Source organism: Asparagus officinalis, chromosome 8, assembly GCF_001876935.1.
Source record: "Asparagus officinalis chromosome 8, Aspof.V1, whole genome shotgun sequence".
In the NCBI taxonomy this organism is placed as follows: Eukaryota; Viridiplantae; Streptophyta; class Magnoliopsida; order Asparagales; family Asparagaceae; genus Asparagus; species Asparagus officinalis.
Genome location: NC_033801.1, coordinates 130,439,629 through 130,459,819, shown reverse-complemented (window position 1 = coordinate 130,459,819; position 20,191 = coordinate 130,439,629). Strand labels below are relative to the sequence as shown.

The following is a 20,191-nucleotide window of genomic DNA, read 5'->3' as shown; positions in this document are numbered from 1 at the left end:
GGCTTAGTATCCTGAGACCATCCTTTCGTTAAAAAAGCTCTCTTTCATTGACTGCGTGCTTCGGTTTTTGTCCAGAATCCCACGGGGCTTAATGAATCAGAAACAAAAGGCTCACCTTTCCTCCAGATAAAAGAGACCCATGATACCAAATTTGTCACAAAATTTGTGTAATGCCTTTAGATGTTTGCTAATTTATGCACTTTTCTAGACTTGCGGTGCTTCCTGCTTCCTCTCTGCTCTTCCATTTTTGGAAGAAGGAAAGCAAAAATTTTTCTCTTTGGTTGTTCTGCACATCATCGTGTACGTAGCAGTACATTCTTCACTTTGTGGTGATTCGCTTGCTTTGTGGTAGTTTGCTTAAAGCCAAAAGGCTTCACCATCTGGAAATTTCCATTCTGATGGGAGAATGATTTCAATGCATATGCATAAGGATCTTGCTCCAAACCTCTGATGGTCATGAGATGTGGTGTTGGAAACGGGATTAATGTTTTCTTTTTCAATAACTTGAACAAGTGCTCTAATCATGTGATGGTTGCAGCTTTGCTGCATTATACAGATTCATTATGTGTGTCGATAGTGACATTGATGAGGTGGCATAATTTACCCTCCTAGGTTTTGTTATTAGTCTTTTTTTTTGCCCCTTTTTACTTGGAAATTCATTGAAAACTCTTGATGTTAAAAGGTTATTTTTCACTTGATATTCCGACTGAACGGTTTCGTATTGTTTTATGCCTCTTATTGTTTGCCTTTAAGATTGTACTCTTTTGAGTTAGTTCTCATTTTCTACTCTGATGATACTAGTCGCTAATGTAACTGCTTGGATACCACCGTCTGCGTTGGGCATGGGCACTGGTTGGGTTCATTTGATTTGCTGAAGTCAGGATGGCAGGCTTCTTTTATGCTTAATGACACTTTAATGCATAAAAACATTGCGGAAACGAGTGACGTATTAGCATGTAAAGGCAATATAGGCTTCTAGCTAAGGACCATCTCCGAAGGCATCTTACTTTTGCTTGAATTATTAAAAATCACTTTTTACACGTTCTGCTTCTATTAAATCCTAAAACAATGTCAAAGGAAAAGACATTACAGGGTAGTATGGCATATATATTATCTAAGTAACAGACAATTAAAAATTTGTCCATATCTGTGCAGTTTGCACGGTTTAAATGTCTGCTAATTCACAAAAGTTCAGAGGAACATAATAAATCAGTTCTAAACTCTTAACCTGACAGCTGTGAGTGTTAATCTTGGTTAGAAGAACCTGAATATGATACTGACAAAAACATAATTGTTTGAGAAAGCTCACAAGCCAAAGTGATTGAATGTGGAACCTTCAACTTCATGAGTTTCTTCAATAGAACCATAATAATTCCCTCTCTTCCCCCAACCCCCCAGAAAATTCATTCATTCTGGTATTATTGTTGTAGATGTTATACAAATCATGAAATGCCATAATGCAGGATTTTTTTGGTTACTTTTTGTTCAATATAAATACTTCATCATCGCAGACTTGTTATATAAATCATAAATTTCCACAATGCAGACTCTTATTGGTTACTTGCTTCTCAATATAAATTATATTTTACATTTTTGTTGTGGTACTTGATAGTAATAAGGTTTCCATACCCGTGTAGGGTTCTTATGTTTCCTTGCAAATGCTTTTTAACTACAATTTCTGCAATATTTTTGTTCTGTCAACAGATAGAAGGGAAGACAATCAAGGCTCAGATATGGGACACTGCAGGTCAAGAGAGGTACCGAGCCATCACCAGCGCTTACTACAGAGGTGCAGTAGGAGCACTCTTAGTCTATGACATAACAAAGCGACAGACCTTTGAAAATGTCAATAGGTGGCTTCGTGAACTTAGAGACCATGCAGACTCTAACATTGTCATTATGTTGGCCGGTAACAAATCTGACTTGAATCATCTAAGAGCAGTGTCTCCTGAGGATGCTCAGATACTTGCAGAGAAAGAGGGGCTCTCCTTTTTGGAGACCTCGGCATTAGAAGCGCTCAATGTCGAGAATGCATTTCACACAATTCTCACTGAGATTCACCACATTATAAGCAAGAAAGCACTTGCTGCTCAAGAGGCTGCAAGCTCTGCTCCTCCTATTCAAGGGACAACCATTAATGTTTCTGATTCTGCTGGTCCAAGAGGGGGTTGCTGTTCTACTTAGGTTGTTGATTTTACAAAGGAAGAGAGAAACCAAACAAGGAAGAGATCAACATGTAGATTATTTTTGGTGTTTGTGGTTTTAGGTAGGTTGTTGTTTTACCGGCGAGAGATCAAATGATAGACTACTTTTGTAGTGCAGATGGTTTCTAGCTCTTCTTGTGTCCAAAGAGCATTGAAGCATTCTAAACACAGTAACTACTAGATTTGTTTTCCCCTATTTTGTATGAATTATTATTGCTAATGTTGTAATAACTTTTTTTGTTTACTGCATACTTGATACTATATTTTTGAATAAATGATACTTGTGCCATGCTTTATGAAATGTACCTGTACTTTTCTTTTTTATGATTAGTACAATTATGTTGTAGACGCATACTGCTTGTACTGGATGTGCACATGATCTGAAGTAGGTTATATATCACCCTATGTATGCAGGCATATGTTCTGATAAAATTTGTACTCCGTTCCAAACAATGGGAGGTCAATCTGCTAGAAAGGTAGGTAGTGGATTAATGCATTATGTACACAGAAAATTAAGGAACGCCGTGCAATAACGACTACTACTTGCACTCACAGTGTGATGATTGCATCATTATCATCACTAATATGTCCTCTCAATTATAGCACCTTTATTTCATCCTTCCAATCTCAAATCAAACATGAAAGCAATTGAACTTGTTGTTATGTTTATCTTCAGACGAAGAACAATCACGTTTTATTTTCTGATACTGAAGCTGCTGATAAGTACATCCTCATGTTTTGATCCTAGCTAACTGAAGAACTGCTGTAATAATGAATCGATGAACTAGAGAAAAGAGTTGGAAGGTGATGTAGAAAAAGGGGTATATGAGTCAGGAAGTGGTTGAACCACAATTTACGTATATACCAAGAAGAGCATCAGGTAAAGGCCCAGATGCTATTGAGAAATTATCACAAATGGCCTTCTCTTAAACAATGTTATCTCTAGGAGTAGAGAATAAATAACAAAGCATCTAACTCCTGATATTTGTAGATTTCTTTTGTGTAGAATTGGATTCTGATCAAGTTTGACACCTGTAAGCGCATTGATCAAGTTCAGGTAGTGGATGAACCACAATGTAGGTATATACCAAGAAGACTTATAAATTGCGGTAAGCTATGGATTGAATGTAAAAGTTTATAAGAGATCACCTACACTTGAACCATGCGTTATTCTATTTATGACTGGATCTATTTTCTCGTATACTAAGGGAGTAATATTTTTATGTCAGGTTTCTCGATAAAGCAGTCATTATCGAGCAAAGGGTCAACACGCGGGTTGCTTTCGAATGCAGATGATGCTATTCTCTTTTGCATCCGTGAACTTTTTAAAGCATGCCATTAACCTTTGGACTCTATAACATGAGCTTTAATTACAAAATATGAGTTAATATGAAGTTATGCTCTCTAGTTACACGATTTATTCCTTTCAAAAAAATTTCCATAAAGGACGGACAGTGTTAAGTAGAACGGTCATAAAGTAGCCCCATTATTTGATTCCCCTATTTAATTAAACACAATACACTTCTAACTCTGTTATAGTTCAGTTGACCTCATAATACATGTCGGATTCTAAGATTAGGCATCTGTGGGTAGTACCATATATATACATGCTTGAAGAGTATTCTCCACAAAAAAGGAAAATCATTCAAACTTCATAATCTATGGAGATCAGAAGAAGAGAAGAGCTTGAAGACGATAACGAGAAATGGGTCCGTGATTCATCTGTTGATCATAGAGGAAACACTCCTCTAAGAGCTTTTACTGGAGTCTGGAAAGCTTCATTCTTCATCATAGGTAAAATCAAGGGGCATATAGACAGACCCATCCTCTGTCTGCCATATTCTTATGAATCACTAAAACTGTTTCTCTAAAATTTGATTTTCGTACAGTGTTTGAGTTTGCTGAGAAGCTTTGTGCATTTGGACTGAGTTCTAACCTGATCATTTACCTTACAAAAGTATTGCATCAAGATTTGAAGACTGCAGCCAAGAATGTGAACTACTGGGGAGGAGTTTCAACTATGACACCGCTCATTGGAGGATTTATCGCGGATACTTATCTCGGGAGATTCTACATGGTTCTTCTTTCCTCAGCCATCTATCTAGCGGTAGTTTTTTTTCCTTCCTCTGTGCACGTGTATGTTAAAATGAATGGTAGAGTGAGGGGCATGTGCACCTTTCCCAATCATTATGGAAAGGGTTAATTGCACACACCCCCCCGTAGCATTGCTGTTTTTAACCACTAGCCCTATAGTTTAGTTGTAGCACATATACCCCACAAGTTTAAATTTTCTATTTCTTTTCTGACTAATTTCATCCTGGGGCAATATATGTCAAAAAAATTTCTCTCAGGGTAAAAGAGTAAAAAATAAAAAAGAACCAGGGGTTATATCTGCAACAAAGTTCAAAACAACGATCATACAAGGGGGCATATGTGCATTGTGCAATTAACCCTTTTGGAAAAACCATGTGTCCCAACTTGCAAATCTATGTTTGTTTTTCACACTAGCCGTGCATGCATCCTCACAATGCGTAGTTTTTGTGCGCTCAAATACTGTTAGTATCAGTTGCACTTTCAGAGATTAGCCATCCAAAATTTGTGAACTTAATGCTAAGATCCTTTTAGTTTGAAATGTTGCATTCAAGAAATTGCAAATACAATGCCAAACATTTTGGATTCTGAGATAACAGATATATTAGCTAATCATAATTTTTGTACAGGGTTTATTTCTCCTATCCATGTCTCAATTTATCCCGAGTCTGAAACCCACCAAATCTCTCAACCTGCACAAAGTGGTCTTTTATATCGCAATGTTCATGACCTCGATCGCTAGCGGAGGCTACAAACCTGGGATCCAAAGTTTCGGCGCTGACCAATTTGATGAATCTCATATCAATGAGAGAAAGAAGAAGATGTCTTTTTTCGACTGGTGGAATTTTGGGTTATGCAGTGGAATGTTGCTCGGCGTTACAGTCATTTCATATGTTGAAGATAATGTCAGCTGGGGGTTTGGCTATAGTTTTATGGCTTTGGTTATGTTCATAAGTTTCTCTGTCTTCATTTTTGGGAGGAAATATTATCGGTATCAACATCCAAAGGGTAGTCCCTTAACACCTTTGATACAGGTTTTAGTTGCTGCAATGTCAAAGAGACATCTTGTTCTTCCTTCAGATGCCAAACATCTTTATGAGGTTGCTGAGCCTGCAAAATGTGACAGGAGACTCCTGTGCCATACTGATCGCTTCAGGTGAGGAATATAGGGTAAATTTCACAGAACCACCTAAATTTTAGAAATTAGAGAAAATCCCTGGAACTAGTTTCCTACTAGTTTAAGCTGTCATATGCTTCGCACTTGAGATGCTTTTGACAAAATTTCCCCTCATGTACTCTTCAATTTTACTGAGATGGGATTTTTTTTGGAGTTGATAATAATAAGAGTAGTTTAGGCTTTTTACTCGTCACGTTAACACCATTTAGTTGTCAGTGTTTTTTTCCCTCTATCCTTAAAGTTAAGGTTGTTGGTTTGTGCAGAACACACCAAACTCCAGGGGGTACTGTGAAAGTTTACCCTAATATGTATGAACTGGTTGAATAAGATCTTATTGAGATAACTAGCTAACTAACATACGTAACTTGCTTGCAGATTCCTTGAAAAAGCTGCGATTATTGAGCATCAATATGACAATATTGCGTTTGAAGCAGAGAAATTAAATAGATGGAGATTATCCAGTGTAACCCAAGTAGAGGAGATGAAACTGATTCTGTCCATAATTCCTATATGGCTCACTTCCTTAGCATTCAACATATCTTTTGCAGAAACCCCCCTCTTCATCAAACAAGCAAGCATTGGGAACACAAAGATATCGACGGGCTTCAATATCCCCCCAGCTTCATTATTCTCCCTCCTCGCAATCAGCATGATCATCACCATTATTTTCTTCGACAAAATCTTAGAACCCTGCCTAAGGCGAATCAAAAGAAAAGATAGAGGAATTAGTATACTACAAAGGATAGGCATCGGTATGGTATTCTCAATCACAGCTATGATTGTGGCTGGCATTATCGAGAACGAGAGACTAGAAGATGGAGCTTTTATGAGCATATTTCGGTTATTTCCTCAATTCATGATAATGGGGTTGGCTGATGGATTCACCATAGTAGGATTGCAAGAGTTTTTCTACGATCAAGTGCCCGATAATATGAGGAGTTTAGGAATGGCATTGTACTTCAGCAATGTTGGCGTTGCGAACTTTTTGGGGAGCATGTTGATTACTTTGGTGGATAATGTGACGCGAAGAGGAGGGAATAATAGTTGGTTTGCTAAGGATTTGAATGGGAGTAGATTGGATAAATTCTATTGGCTGCTTGCAGGTATAAATGCAGTGAATCTTTGTGTGTATATCTTTGTGGCAAGTAGGCATACCTACAAGAGCGTGAGGGTGAAAGTAAGTAAGGATGAGACTGTTAGAGTACCAGAAAGAGAGGATAATAATGATCATGTGTGAGAGCTGAGCTCTCCCCTAAACGATGATGAATGAAATGCAGAACATTTTGAATGTTGATGGTATCTCTGCCTGATCTTCTGCATGTTTGGATGAGTAAATAAAAGTGTAAATTACGCTGAGCCCGCATGAACTTTCAACATTTTACAGCAAACCCCAATGACCCCTCAAAAGTCACACTAGACCCCCAATATTTTTTATGTCTCGCAGAAAACACCCAGAAAATTCATGCATTTTGCGGATAACCCCCCATAAATTAGAACCAGAAAACAGTATGAAAAGACATTTTGAAAGTTATTGGGGGTTTGGTGTAACTCGCACAAAAGATATTGGTGTTCTTCTGCAAAAGTTATTGAAGGTACAGAGGTACTTTCTCTAGAAGTAGTAACTTATTATTTTTTTCTATTAGTTTTTTTTTAAGAAAAAGGATGGAATACCCCAAAGGTATTCCAGCCAGCTAAATTAAAAGATAAAGTGGTTGTTACAAAAAGCTCATACTCCCAACTTTTTCTATTAGTTTTTTTTCGGTGATTCCAAAAGAACGATATATGCAGACCATCTAAGAGCATCTCCAACAGTTTCTCCAAAATTTTCTCTAAAATGGGGAAGCAAAAGTCATATTCTCCAACTAATTTTTACATCAACTCCAACAGCTTCCCCATTTTAAAGAATCCATTTTTTCCTCCAAAAATTTGAAGAATGCTACAGATTTGGGGAAGCTTCCCCATTTTGTCTCCTCCACCCTATTTTAGGGAATAAGATGGGGAATCTGTTGGGCCAAAAACCTAACTAAATTCTTCAAAAGTGAGAAATGGGGAAGTTGTTGGAGATGCTCTAAGTTAATAAAGGCATAGTGATTGTGGTTATGGTTTTGTGACAATTTTTAGCATCAATGATGACCTGATGATTATGCCTACAAATCGTGGGTTATTAGCTCAAAGATAATGGGGTTCTTTTGTCATTTGTGTATTATCTGAAACATACGGTTCACTAAAATGGTCACAAATCATGGGTTATAGCTCATGAAATTATAAATTTTGAACCACGTGAAATTATTTATCGATGCGTAGAAACAACTAAAAATGGGCACAAATCATGGATTATAGCTCATGAAATCCAGAATTATTCCCTTATCAAAATTGTTTGCCAATGAGTAACCGACTAAAAATGGTCAAAATCATGCGTTATAGCTCATAAAATCATAGGTTTTCGCCTATGCAAAATTATTTTCTAATATGTAGGAATGATGAAAAATGACCACAAATCAGGGATTACAACTTATGAAATCATGAATTTTAAATTTTGCAAGATTATATTCCAAAAGATAGAAACAATAAAAAATAACCACAAATCATTGGTTATAGCATGAAATCCTGAATTTTGGATTTCGCAGAAAGTATTTGCCAATGGGTTAAAGCTCATGAGCTTGTGAATTTTAGACTCCGCGAAATTATTGCTAATGGCTCAGGACGACTAAAAATGACCAGAAATCATGAGTTATAACTCAAAAAATTATGAATTTCGGCCTCCACGAAATTATTCTCCAATGGGTCTAAAGAATTAAATATAGCCAAATATCGTGAATTTTGGTCTCTTTAAAATTATTTGCGAATGACTCAAGATAATTAAAAAATAGTCAAAAATCGTGGGTTATAGCTCATGAATTCTTAAATTTTATTTATAAATAGATCAGAACAACTAAAAATGACCAAAATACATGAGTTATACCTTATGAAATTATAAATTTGAGACTCCGCAAAATTATATTCCAAAAGGTAGAAGCAATAAAAAAAATAGCCAAAAATCATTGGTTACAACTCATTAAAATCGTGAATTTTAGCTTCTGCCAAATTATCTGCCAATGGCTCAGAACTACTAAGACCATCTCCAGCAGGTAGGCAAATTTTTACCCTCTCTCTCCTGCCACATCACTTTATTCTCCCACCACATAATTCAATAATACCTATTTTCCTATCAACTCTGCAGCAGCTAGTTTTTCATAAACATTTTTACTTTATTTGGGACCCACCAATACCACATCACACCAACATCACACCAACATTTTTTTTCATAAACATATACCCCTCTCCCATTGGACCACCTCTTTTTATTTTTATTTTTTGTTTTTTTTATGTAGCTTGTGGGACCCATTCATTTGCTTTTCATAAAATTTCACCGAAGGGAAATTTTTCCCCATCTGCACAAGTTTAGAATTTTCCCTACCCTCTTCCCTAGCTGCTGCATGCAAAAATTGTCACTTTCCCTTCCTGCTGCACATAGTCTAAAAATGGTCAGAACTTATGAGTCATAGCTCATGAAATCATGAATTTTAACAGTAAAGTTATTTTCCAATGCATCAAAAAATTAAAAATGATCAGAAATTATGGATTATAGCTTATGAGATCTTGAATTTTGGCCACTAGAGTAATAGTTTGCTATTGGGTCGCAATGAATAGAAATCGTCACAAATCATGAGATATAGCTCATGAAATTCTAAATTTTAGCCTTAATGAAATTGTTTGCCAATGTATCAAAATGACTAAAAATGACCAAAAATTATGGGTTATAATTCATGAAATCATAAAATTTGGAACCCATAAAATTATTTGCTAATGGATTGGAATGACTAAAAATAGCCAGAAATTATGGGTTATTGCTCATAAAATTATAATTTTTGACCTCTATGAAATTATTTTTCTACGGGTCGGAATGAATAAAAATGGTCACAAATCGAGGGTTATAGCTCAAAAAATTTTAAATTTTAGCATTCGTGAAACCGCTGAGTCAAAATGAATAAAAATGGCTACAAATGTGGGTTATTGCTTATGAAATCCTAAATATAGGCTTCCGTGAAATCATTTAACAATAGCAATAATAAAAAAAATGGTCAGAATTGTGGCGTATAGCTCATGAAATACTAAATTTTGACCTCCACAAAAGTTTTTGCCAATGGCTCAAAACGAATAAATATGACAACGAATCGTAGGTTAGCTCATAAAATCAAGAACCATAATTTGATAGAAGAAGGAGAAGAAGCTCCCAAATTAAAAAACTCCTATTTGCTTTTATACTAATTTAAAAATACACCTCTCGAATCGTTTGAATTAGGCCAACTATAGCTGTCATGTTATCATAAATATGCCACATAAGCATTATGTGACATATTGTAGAGTGGTTGCAGGAAAAATTGGCTAGAAAATATATTTTTGGGCATGATTGGCTCATCGTGTAAGTTTAAATGCCTTGTTGTCATCGTCGATAATCTTAACACTAATCTGGTCATTGGGTACTACTTTTAATATCAATATGGCAATTTCGCCTATAGATCATGAATTTTGGCTCCAAAAAACTTATTTTAAATGGGTCAGAAAGTATAACAGTCACCACATCTGATTGTGGGTTATATAGTTCATGAAATCCTAAATTTTAGCCTCTATGAAATTGTTTGTTAATGGGTCAGAACGACCAAAAATCATCAAAATAACATGGTTTATAGCTCATGAAATCATGAATTTGGTCACTATATAAAATTATTTATCAATAGGTAGGAACGACTAAACTGGCTACAAATCGTGGGTCGTAGCTCATGAAATCGTGAACTTTGGACTCTGTGCAATTAATTCTAATAGGTAGAAATGGTTAAATATGACCACAATCATGGTTATAGCTCATTATATCCTGAATTTTTTATTCTGCAAAATTATTTGTCAATGGGTAGAAATGACTACTTAGCCAAAAGCCTTGGGCTATAGCCCATAAAATTATGAATTTCTGCCTCCGTGAAATTATTTGCTAATAGCTTGGGACAACTAAAAATGGTCGGAAGTTATTGGTTATAGCTCATGAAATTATGAATTTAGGATATCGCGAAGTTATTTTCTAATGAGTTATAATGACAAAAGATAGTAAAAAATTATAGGTTATAATTAATGAAATACTGAATTTTAGCCTCCATGAGGTTATCTGCCAGTGGCTCGAAATGACTACAAATGGTCAGAAGAACAAATGTTATAGATCATGAAATCATGAATTTTGGCCTCACTGAAGTTATTTGTCAATGGATAAGATCGTCTAAAAATGGCCAAATAATCATGGTTATAGCTAATGAAATAGTAAATTTTAAATTGCGCAAAATTATTTTATATTGGGTAACAACAATAAAAAATGATCACAAATCGTGGGTTATAGCTCATAGAATCCTGAATTTCGGCCTCTGGAAAACTATTTTCTAATGAATCTGTACTAAAAACCACAAAAAAATGTGGGCTAAGCTCATAAAATCATGAATTTTGTCCTCTACACAATTATTTGTCTATGGCTCGAAACAATTGAAAATGGCCAAATTATGATTTTTTTTTTCCAATGTATCGGAATGACTAAAAATGACTAAAAATCATTGGTTATAGATTATGAAAGCATGGATTTTGATGTCAATGAAATTATTTACAAATGTGTCAGAATAACTAAGAATGTTCAACAATAATTGGTCATAGTTTATTAAATTATAAATTTTGGATTCTGCGAAATTATTTTCTAATAGGTAAAAAAAACTAAAAATAGTCACAAATTGTGTGTTATATAACTCATGAAATTCTAAAATTTAGACTCCTCAAAACTATTTGCCAATGGATAGAAACAAATAGAAATAGCCACAAGTCGTGGGTTATAGCTCATGAGATCGTGAATTTTGACCTACCGTTTTTTTAACCCTAAACTAAAGTTTCTAAAACTATGGAAATGAAGATATAAAATTTCCATTCATTCGAAAGAGAAATACAATTCGTCATAGGAAGAAATCAAGAAAACCGCAGACAAATATATCATAATACATAAAAGTTGGCAGGTTTCATGTTCCCCCATTTTGACCCTGCACCGACCAGAAATATCAATGCAGCATCTCCCCCTCCCAACCAAGTATGAACGAGACAAGTGACCCAAGTGAGATCGGATAGGTAAAACCTCAAATTTTTTCGCCGTAGAATCACCGAAACAAACTCACCCGTCAAAACGAATTCACTCCCAACACGAGAGAACGCAAATTCTTCGCCCCTCTAGTGGCTCGTTACGGGGTGATCAAGAACAACTGAGAACAAGAGCAATGCTTTACTGTTATACATAGAAGACGCCACCGTGGTTTCTCTGTGGGGGGGTAATTAGCCAGGGACGTTGAAGTGAAAAAGCCAGGAAATGACGAATGCAAACACCATGCAAGCCAGCAAGAAGTTGAGGAATCGGTGCCCTTGCCAGAAGCTACGGGCTTCGGTGGATTGAGAAGGAACTGATATGTTGATGCTTGTTTCATTGGAGCTTTCAACCAACTCCGTCTCTCCAGCACCCGCTACATTCTTTGCTGTTGAGCCACAAATCTCGCATGTCCTGAAATGTTATACAAAACAGGCTGAATAGAGCTTTTATTTGCATGAAATAAATAAAGATCGATTAGAGATAGTGACCGGTCTAAAACAAATTCATAACTCTCAATCAAGGTAAAAAAAGGCAAATCATGATTTGAAAAAAGTAGCATATACAATGGATATGGGTAGGTTTCATTGCGATATTTCTTTCACGATATGAGGCCCATGTGATTACTTTAAGATCCATGAATATGCAATGAAATAAGCACATGTGGTTCTTTTAGTAGCTAAAATGATGATACTAACAGGTAAATTATTGTTTGCCTCTCTCAAGATTTCATTAAATTGGGAAGTTAACAATAATTTGTATACAAACACGAACCAAGAATATTATCCAGATCAGGCTCAGGTCTATGCCCTATTGAGAATGAAAGTTCAGTTTTTTCCCCCATTGAGATTTACAAATGCAATACAAAATCATGCTGAATAAATTACGGACGTTAATTACAAATAGAAGAATTTTCCAAAACAGACCCATTCCCCTTTTTTTTAAAAAAAAACCGACCCTCTTTTTTTTTATTTACCAAAACCGACCCGATTTTGTAATTAGCTACTTAATCACCTTCCTAAACAGTCGGGGTTGGCAACCCCGACTATTTAGGACATTAATTTTTAGGGTTTACGGCATCTAATTAGGGTTTAACACCTTCCTAAATAGTCGGGGTTGGCAACCCCGACTGTTTAGGATGGTGATTAAGCTGCTAATTACAAAATCGGGTCGGTTTTGATAAATAAAAAAAAATGGACCGGTTTAAATAAATTTTTTTTGAAACGGGTCTGATTTGAAAATTTGTTCATTACAAATACTAAACAGAAATTTCAATAAAGTAAACAGTAACATACAATATAATATAATCAATGAAGCATACTATCTAAGTTAAACAAGGGACAAGTGAGCAAGCTTTTCTTGATTAAGTTAGAAAAATACAAATGATGAACAAACATAACTAACTGCAAAAAGGCCATATATAGCACTACAGCCACAGTTAAAATAACTACAATATAATCATGCATTAGTCTACCTAGTATCACATTTCACTATGACCTGAATCCAACCATGGCCTTTGTTATTATTTTGATATTGTCCTATTGGTTTCTTTGAAATGTATACTTCTTTTGCCCCAGCAAGAATCATATCGCACAATGTGCATCATGGTAGTTGCAACTCAATCTTTGAAAGCTCATACTCCGTTTTTCTTTTTCTTTTTTTTTCTTTTTTTTATTCAGTGGTATTTTTGAATGAGGTAAGCCATTACTTCAGTGGTGAATAAAAATTAATACATCTTTCTTGGAGAATCAATTCTGTTTCTTTTTTACTAGGAAAGATCGTTCTCTTCATAAACAAAACCTACATCTAATATATTCCCCACAAGATAGTGAATATGATATATGAATAATATATGTAACAAAAAAAAAGGGAAGCCAAAAGCAAAGGGGGAAAATGAAAAGCACATTCTACAACTTTACTCCTCTTGAAATTTAATCATAATACTTTAGTACACTTTCCAGCAATAACTCATCTTTTCAATTGTTAGGAATCCTTGACTAAAGCAGTGATTTCTATGATCAGCATATTGTTTTACCTGTACTAATTAATTCAAACTCATGAGGAGCTTCAACCATTACAAGTACAGGAAGGATTCATTGGTCCAATAATGGAGCTAATAATATGCTAGCACAAATAAAATTTATAATCTAAAGACTATTGTACTATAGTGTTAGTTTACCAAATGAAATTGTGGCAACGCTAAGGGATGAAACTGTTAGTATTATTCATATAACTGCATTTGCTTTTAGTGTCCAAAAATGGTCTATAAACATACATTCTGTCTCGATTATTGCAATTAGTAATTTCAATGAGAAGAATGTTGTTATGTTTTATCCCATAGTAGATTTACTTGATGACCCGCTAAAAGCAATTGGCTTCTTCACTGCAGATTATGGCTTTTTCTGTCATGGACAGGTTTCATAATTGCCTTTAATGATTAAATATTTGAAACAACATCAGAAGGAAAAGATTCCCTAATTAAGAAATGTTGTTGTCAACCGTGGATTCTTAACGTTTCTCGTCCGGTTTGATCCCCAATAATTACCTCCTAATCCTTTTGTTACATGTTACAATTATTTTTTCTTAATCAACACAACGTGCTTTGCTTTTCCTTTTTCCTCCTTTCCCTAGTCAACAGTCCCTTAAATAACAACATTCTTCTCGTTGAAGCTCAAGCTTTCATAATGTGCTTGATCTGGAATAATCTTAGAAGCGAGCGAGCCGCCTCTACATGTAATTTTCATGAATCATTTCAAGGTTTTAATCAGCGTGTCGTGGGCATGAAGCAGTAGTTCAAAATTTAAAAAAAAAAAATTTTAAAAAAAATGAAAATGCAGGGTGAACATGTTTAATTTCTTACTTGTTTCCTCTGATCTTGAACCAAGTCTCAGCACATTGCTTGTGAGCGGCGGCCAAATCATCCTTACAAGAACAACCCAACACGATGGCGATCCCCGACTCCGGCGCGTTGCTCTCCAACCCTAGGTGACAGATTCTGCAATCCTTCTCAGTTTTCTCCAGATTCGCCTTTGCCTCCGGACTCCCGCGCTCCAAATCAACCTCCGACGAGCAGTCGGACGCGCAGGAACTCCTGCAGAGCTCATCGACGCCATCGATCTCGTTGCTCGAAGCCCCCGAGCATCGGAACTCGTCGTAGCTCGTCCGTTACAGCTTCTAATTGATGGGCGAGCTGCCACGATCCTGTCGGTCGGGACCGTCGCGCAGAAACAGAGCCGTCGCTCTCGCCGGCGGCGGAAGCACGGTGGGGCCCGCACGGTTCCTCTTCCTTCATCACCATTAATTTCCTGAAGAAATTTTTGAAGCTTTAAAGCAGCAGAGTGTAAGGAAAGAATTTTCTTTTGTGAAGATTTAAAATGCCGAGCAAGATGCAAACTTGACTTACAATGGAAGAAAAGCCCTTGAATATTAGAATTCAGAGGGCGAGATGGAATCTTTCAGATTTGAGCAAGGAGCATCAGGATCAGCGGATAACCCCATTAAAGGATTCGGACTTTGAGGAAATTTTTTGGAGAAATTGGATTCTGGGTCACCGGGTTTAGTTTCTTCAACATAAGCTAGTATTAAAAACCCAAAAAAATAAAAAGAAAGGAAAAAAGCGAAATTTCCTTAGAGTTTTTTCATCAAGTGAGCAGGCAGGAGAAAACTCAAATTTAGCAGTAGTAAAGAAGAAGAAATCTACAGTAGAAAAATCATGGGACTGTCCGATGACCGAGGCGCAAGAAACAGCAAGGAAAAGAGAAGGATTTATATAGCCAAAAGCACTGTTTTTTTAATGAAAAAAAATGTTTACATAACTGATAACTATACTGTGGCTTGTATTAATATAATGCAAATAAATTATAAAGGACTGTGTGGAGTCAGAAAACCTACTGACTAGTGTTACAGTATCCATGGGTCTTTGTCTGTTTGTTTAGTGTTTACCATCTTTTTCCTTCTTTTTTTAGTCTCAGATTGTCACTTACGTTACCTAACACTGTTGATTTTTTTCTAAAACCGATTTTCTTCCTTGGATTAGAAAGTTATTTCAGGATATATTTCCTGGAGACATTTTTCCTCAGGGTCTGCGCATCTAATATGTATTTTCTGTAAAAATATTGAAATTGTTGAATAATGGGCGTAGCCTTTTTCATTGGTATTAGGAGATATTTATAGGATTACAAGAGAATCAATTAGTTACATAAAATCTAAAACTACCTAATTAGTTACATAATTCTTGAAACTAAAAGGGATAAGTAAGCTGTCGAGATATTTACAGCATATCATACAAAAGGAAAGAATCACAGGACGATGTCGACTGACATCGCATGACGTGTCGACTGAGACCGCCTTTCGTGTCGACTCAAAGGGTGTCGACTCGAATGGACGCGTCTCGTCTCGTCTGGTTTGGTGTCGTCAGAGCATGTCGACTGACTCCGTAGGATGTGTCGACTAAGTCGACTAAGACCGCCTTTCGTGTCGACACAAAGGGTGTCGTCTCGTCTGGACTCGTCTGGTCTCGTGTCATTTGGTCTGGTCTGGTTGCAATTCCTTAATATGCCTCCGCAAGTTGGAGCTCCTTTAGGAGAGACCAATCTTGATCAGCAAGTTATGAAAACTCGTGCGGGGTAGTGGTTTGGTGAGTGCATCAGCTAGTTGGTCCGTGGAAGAGACATGAGTGACTCTTAAGATGCCTTCTTGGACTTGTTGTCGAATGAAGTGAAAGTCGAGAGCAACATATTTCATTCGAGAATGGAAGACTAGATTGGAGCAGAGATTTGTTGCACCCACATTATCACAGTAGATTATCGGTTGTTGTGATGATGTGAACCCAAGCTCACTGAGAAGAGATGTGATCCATCTCAACTCGACAGCTATCAAAGTGACCGACCGGTACATGGCTTCCGTCGAGAAGTGAGCCACAGTTCGTTGTTTCTTTGAACTCCAGGATATCGGGTTTCGACCAAGATATATAATGTAGGCACTGGTGGATGTGAAGTCGTCTTTGTTACTTGCCCAGTCGGCATCTGAGTAGGCGTGGAGAGCGAGAGGTGATTGACGATATAACATGATGCCGTAATCAATGGTGCCACACAGATATTGGAGAAGTCGTTTGGTGGCGTTCCAAGAGTCTATAGTCAGACGATGCATGTATTATGAAAGTTTATTGACTACATAGGCAATATTCGGACGAGTGAGGGAGAGATATTGAAGACTCCCAACTATAGCTCAGAATTCAGTTGGGATAGTAAGGGTTGTACCCGACTGAAGTGTAAGGACGGGCGAGGTGGCAAGTTGAGTTGTAACAGTACGAGCATTAGTCATCTTTGTTCGAGCCAGCAAGTCGACAATGTATCTTCGTTGTGAGAGGAGAAGACCTTGAGGGTGAGAAACAGCTTCAACTCCAAGGAAATAGTCAAGTGGTCCAAGGTCTTTGAGCGAGAAGCGATGTGCGAGCACCAAGATGAAGTTCTGAACTGATGCTGCATTATTACATGTGATGATGATGTCGTCAATGTAGACTAGTAACATGATTGTGATGCCATTTCATTTAGAATGAATAGGGAGGCGTCGGCAACTGAGTTCGAGAAGCGATATGCAAGAAGGAACTGTCGAAGCTCATCGTACCAAGCTCGAGGGGCTTGTTTGAGGTCGTAGATCGCCTTTCGCAATCTACAGACGTGATGTGGGTTGTCAGCATCAACAAAACCTTAAGGTTGAGCCATGAAGACATCTTTAGTGAGGGTGCCTTGTAGGAAGGCATTTGTTGACATCGAGTTGACGAAGATCCCAACCTCGGCTGACGGCAAGCGAGAGGACAAGACGAACTATGGTCAGCTTTACAACCTGACTAAACATCTCATGATAGTCCACTCCTGGTCTTTGGTGAAACCCCTTTGCCACTAAGCGAGCTTTGTGCCTGTCTATAAAGCCATCAGGTAAGCGCTTAAGTCGAAAGATCCATTTATACCCCATAATATTTTGCACACCATTGGAAGGTACCAATTCCCAGGTGCCATTATGAACCAAGGCATCAAACTCCTCAGACATCGCCTGTCACCATTTGCTATCTTTGATAGTCTAAGTTACACATGTGGGTTTAATATCTATGGCAAGTTGAGCAAAGAGGCTAAGTTTGTTGATAGGTTTGTGAATGTTGTTTCGGGAACGGGTGATGATAGGTGAGGTGTGGGTCGAATGTGGTGGTAATGGATTGTCTGAGACTTGGATAGGTGGGGGTAATGCCAGGGGAATGCCTGGCAAATTGCTGGGTGCTGGTTCAGGTATTGGGGCATGTAGTTATGGAGGCAAGGTGTTTGTGGGGGTAGGTGAGGTTGGAGGTGGGTTGGGAAGAGGGAGAGGGAGGGTGAGAGGTAATATTTTATGTTCTTCCATATCCGTTTGTGTGTTGGAGTTGACGGGCATGGAGTCGCTGGAACAAGCTTCGGATGATGTGTATGAATCCGGGAGAATGACATGATGTGAGATCCAAGTATCATATGTCGACTCATCGGGGCGAGCGAGATGCGGATTGAGTTTAGACATGGGAAACACGGACTCAACAAATTGAACATGACGCGAGATGAAAGTCTTTTGAGTTTGTGGATCAAGACATATATAAGCACTCTGTGTAAGAGAGTAGCCAAGGAAGGCATAAGGCGTGGAGCGACTGACAAGTTTGTGGGGTGAGTATGGACGAAGCCAAGGATAACGCAAGCAGCCAAAAGCTCGAAGCTTGGAGTAGTTTGGTGGCGACTTAAGGAGTTTATGAAAGGGAGATGTCATATGAAGAGTGGGTGTAGGGAGACGATTTATGAGATAGACTGCAGCGGAGAAGGCATATGACCAGAAGGAGAGTGGTAAGACAGCTTTAGAGAGAAAGGAAAGACTCACTTCAACAATATAATGGTGTCTTCATTCCAAAAAAACCATTATGTTCTGGAGTGTGAGATGGCGAGGTGAGATGCGAGATGTCATTTGTGGATAGATATGTCGCCAGTCCAGTGGATTTGACGAGACCCATGTATTTCCCCCCATTATCTGAGTAGAAGGTTACTATTTTCTTTTTGAAGTAATTTTTAACAAGGGCTTTGAAACGAGGAAAAATAGTGGCGACATCAGATTTATGTTTGAGAGGGTAAAGCTATATGTAGTGAGTGAAGTGATCTACGAAAATAATATAGTATTTGTAACCATCAATAGAATAAATAGGCGAAGTCCACACATCAGAATAAATAGTTTGCAGAGGAGAAGTAGACACAATTGATGATTAAGCGAAAGGTAGTTTATGAATTTTATTGCAAAGACAATCATTACAATGAGATTGCTTTGAATTAAATGAATCTAAAGTTAGACCGAATTTAGAGATGATATGATATTGGATTGACTCGGATGGGTGACCACGACGATGATGCCAGACACTAGAAGACACGTTGACACTGGAGTGGGTCGAAAAACGAGGTACGAGTTGCGAAGTCAGCCATTCATACACACCATCTTTAGATTGTCCTTCTAACAGTGTTGCCCCTGACAAAAGGATCCCTGACAGTAGATCCTTCACACGAAAGGAAGATGGTAAGAACTCAATAGACATATTATTTGATTTGCAAAATTAAGATATGGAAATAAGATTTTTTTTTCATGTTAGGAACAAATAAAACATCATGTAATTTAAATGTATGGGAGGATGTTTTAAGAGAAGAGGAGCCAATTTTGAAAATGTGTAACCCAGTACCATCATCGATAATAATGTCGTCAGACCCATCGTATGGAGCATGAAGGGAGAGGTTGTCGAGATCGGTTGTGACATGGTGAGATGCCTCACTGTCGAGAAGCCATGTTGGGGTTTCAATATCTGATGCTGTGGCAACATGCACCTTTGGTTGCCACTAAGATCCAGTGTGCGAGGTGTGAGGGACGCCTTGCGAGGAGGCGGGTACCAGCTAAAAGAGAGGACACTAAGCGATAGTGTGGCCTTGTTGCCGGCATCCTTAACACTTGTCGAGATACGGCCTCTGCTGGCAAACGGGGCTTGCAAAAACTAAGACAACTGTCATCTTGGAGCGGGGGTGTGAAGATTATGCCTTGTTGGACGGGGAGCGGTTTGAACTATTATATCTTGTCAACACAGCGTTAGACATCGCGGGGTTCGGGGTTGAGATGGATTGCGACTGCTGAAGCACGAGTTCCCTGTTGATGAGTTTCTCATGAAGCTCGTCAAAGGAAATGGGGTTGTCCCTGCCTTCCACTAAATCAGCGATTTGGCGATAGTCATCATCGAGACCCTCTAAGATTTTCTCAATGATGTCCTCATGGTCCATTGGTTTGCCGAGTATAGCGAGGCGATCAGTTCGACACTTGACATATTGCATATAATCCAAAACAGATTGTGATCCCTTCGTGACTCGCTTGATCTGGTCCTTGATTTGCTTGATGTGACCAAGTGTCGGGGCGAGGATAGGTGTTAGCAAGAGTCTGCCATGCTTCATGGGAGGTGGTTGCTTGTTGGATGAGAGGGTTGAGAGA

At 37.8% G+C, this 20,191-nt stretch overlaps 3 protein-coding genes across 3 annotated transcripts in view; 2 read left to right on the top strand and 1 right to left on the bottom strand.

Annotated features, from left to right (window-relative positions):
- The window catches only part of LOC109819999 (ras-related protein Rab2BV-like), a 2,985-nt gene extending 492 nt beyond the window's left edge, over positions 1–2,493 (top strand). Inside the window, exon 3 of the mRNA XM_020386030.1 lies at positions 1,705–2,493. Coding sequence (XP_020241619.1) covers positions 1,705–2,184 — 480 coding nt within the window. The 3' untranslated portion in view covers positions 2,185–2,493. The remainder of the gene's footprint in view (positions 1–1,704) is intronic.
- LOC109822087 (protein NRT1/ PTR FAMILY 5.6-like) lies at positions 3,866–6,743 on the top strand. The gene is made up of 4 exons (XM_020388253.1): positions 3,866–3,998; positions 4,094–4,311; positions 4,925–5,451; positions 5,848–6,743. Exons 1-4 carry the CDS (start codon positions 3,866–3,868, stop codon positions 6,707–6,709), a joined length of 1,740 nt encoding a protein of 579 aa, XP_020243842.1. The 3' UTR covers positions 6,710–6,743.
- Positions 11,441–14,833, bottom strand: LOC109821965 (the record flags this gene model as incomplete). The annotated part of the gene is made up of 2 exons (XM_020388119.1): positions 11,441–12,082; positions 14,529–14,833. Coding segments are annotated over 2 exons (528 nt in total), but the record flags the coding sequence as incomplete, so codon positions are not given.

Coding starts and splice junctions, on each gene's coding strand:
- LOC109822087 (XM_020388253.1), top strand. CDS start 3,866: ATGGAGATCAGAAGAAGAGAAGAGCTTGAAGACGATAACGAGAAATGG. Junction 3,999..4,093: donor AGCTTCATTCTTCATCATAG/GTAAAATCAAGG, acceptor ATTTTCGTACAG/TGTTTGAGTTTGCTGAGAAG. Junction 4,312..4,924: donor CCTCAGCCATCTATCTAGCG/GTAGTTTTTTTT, acceptor ATTTTTGTACAG/GGTTTATTTCTCCTATCCAT.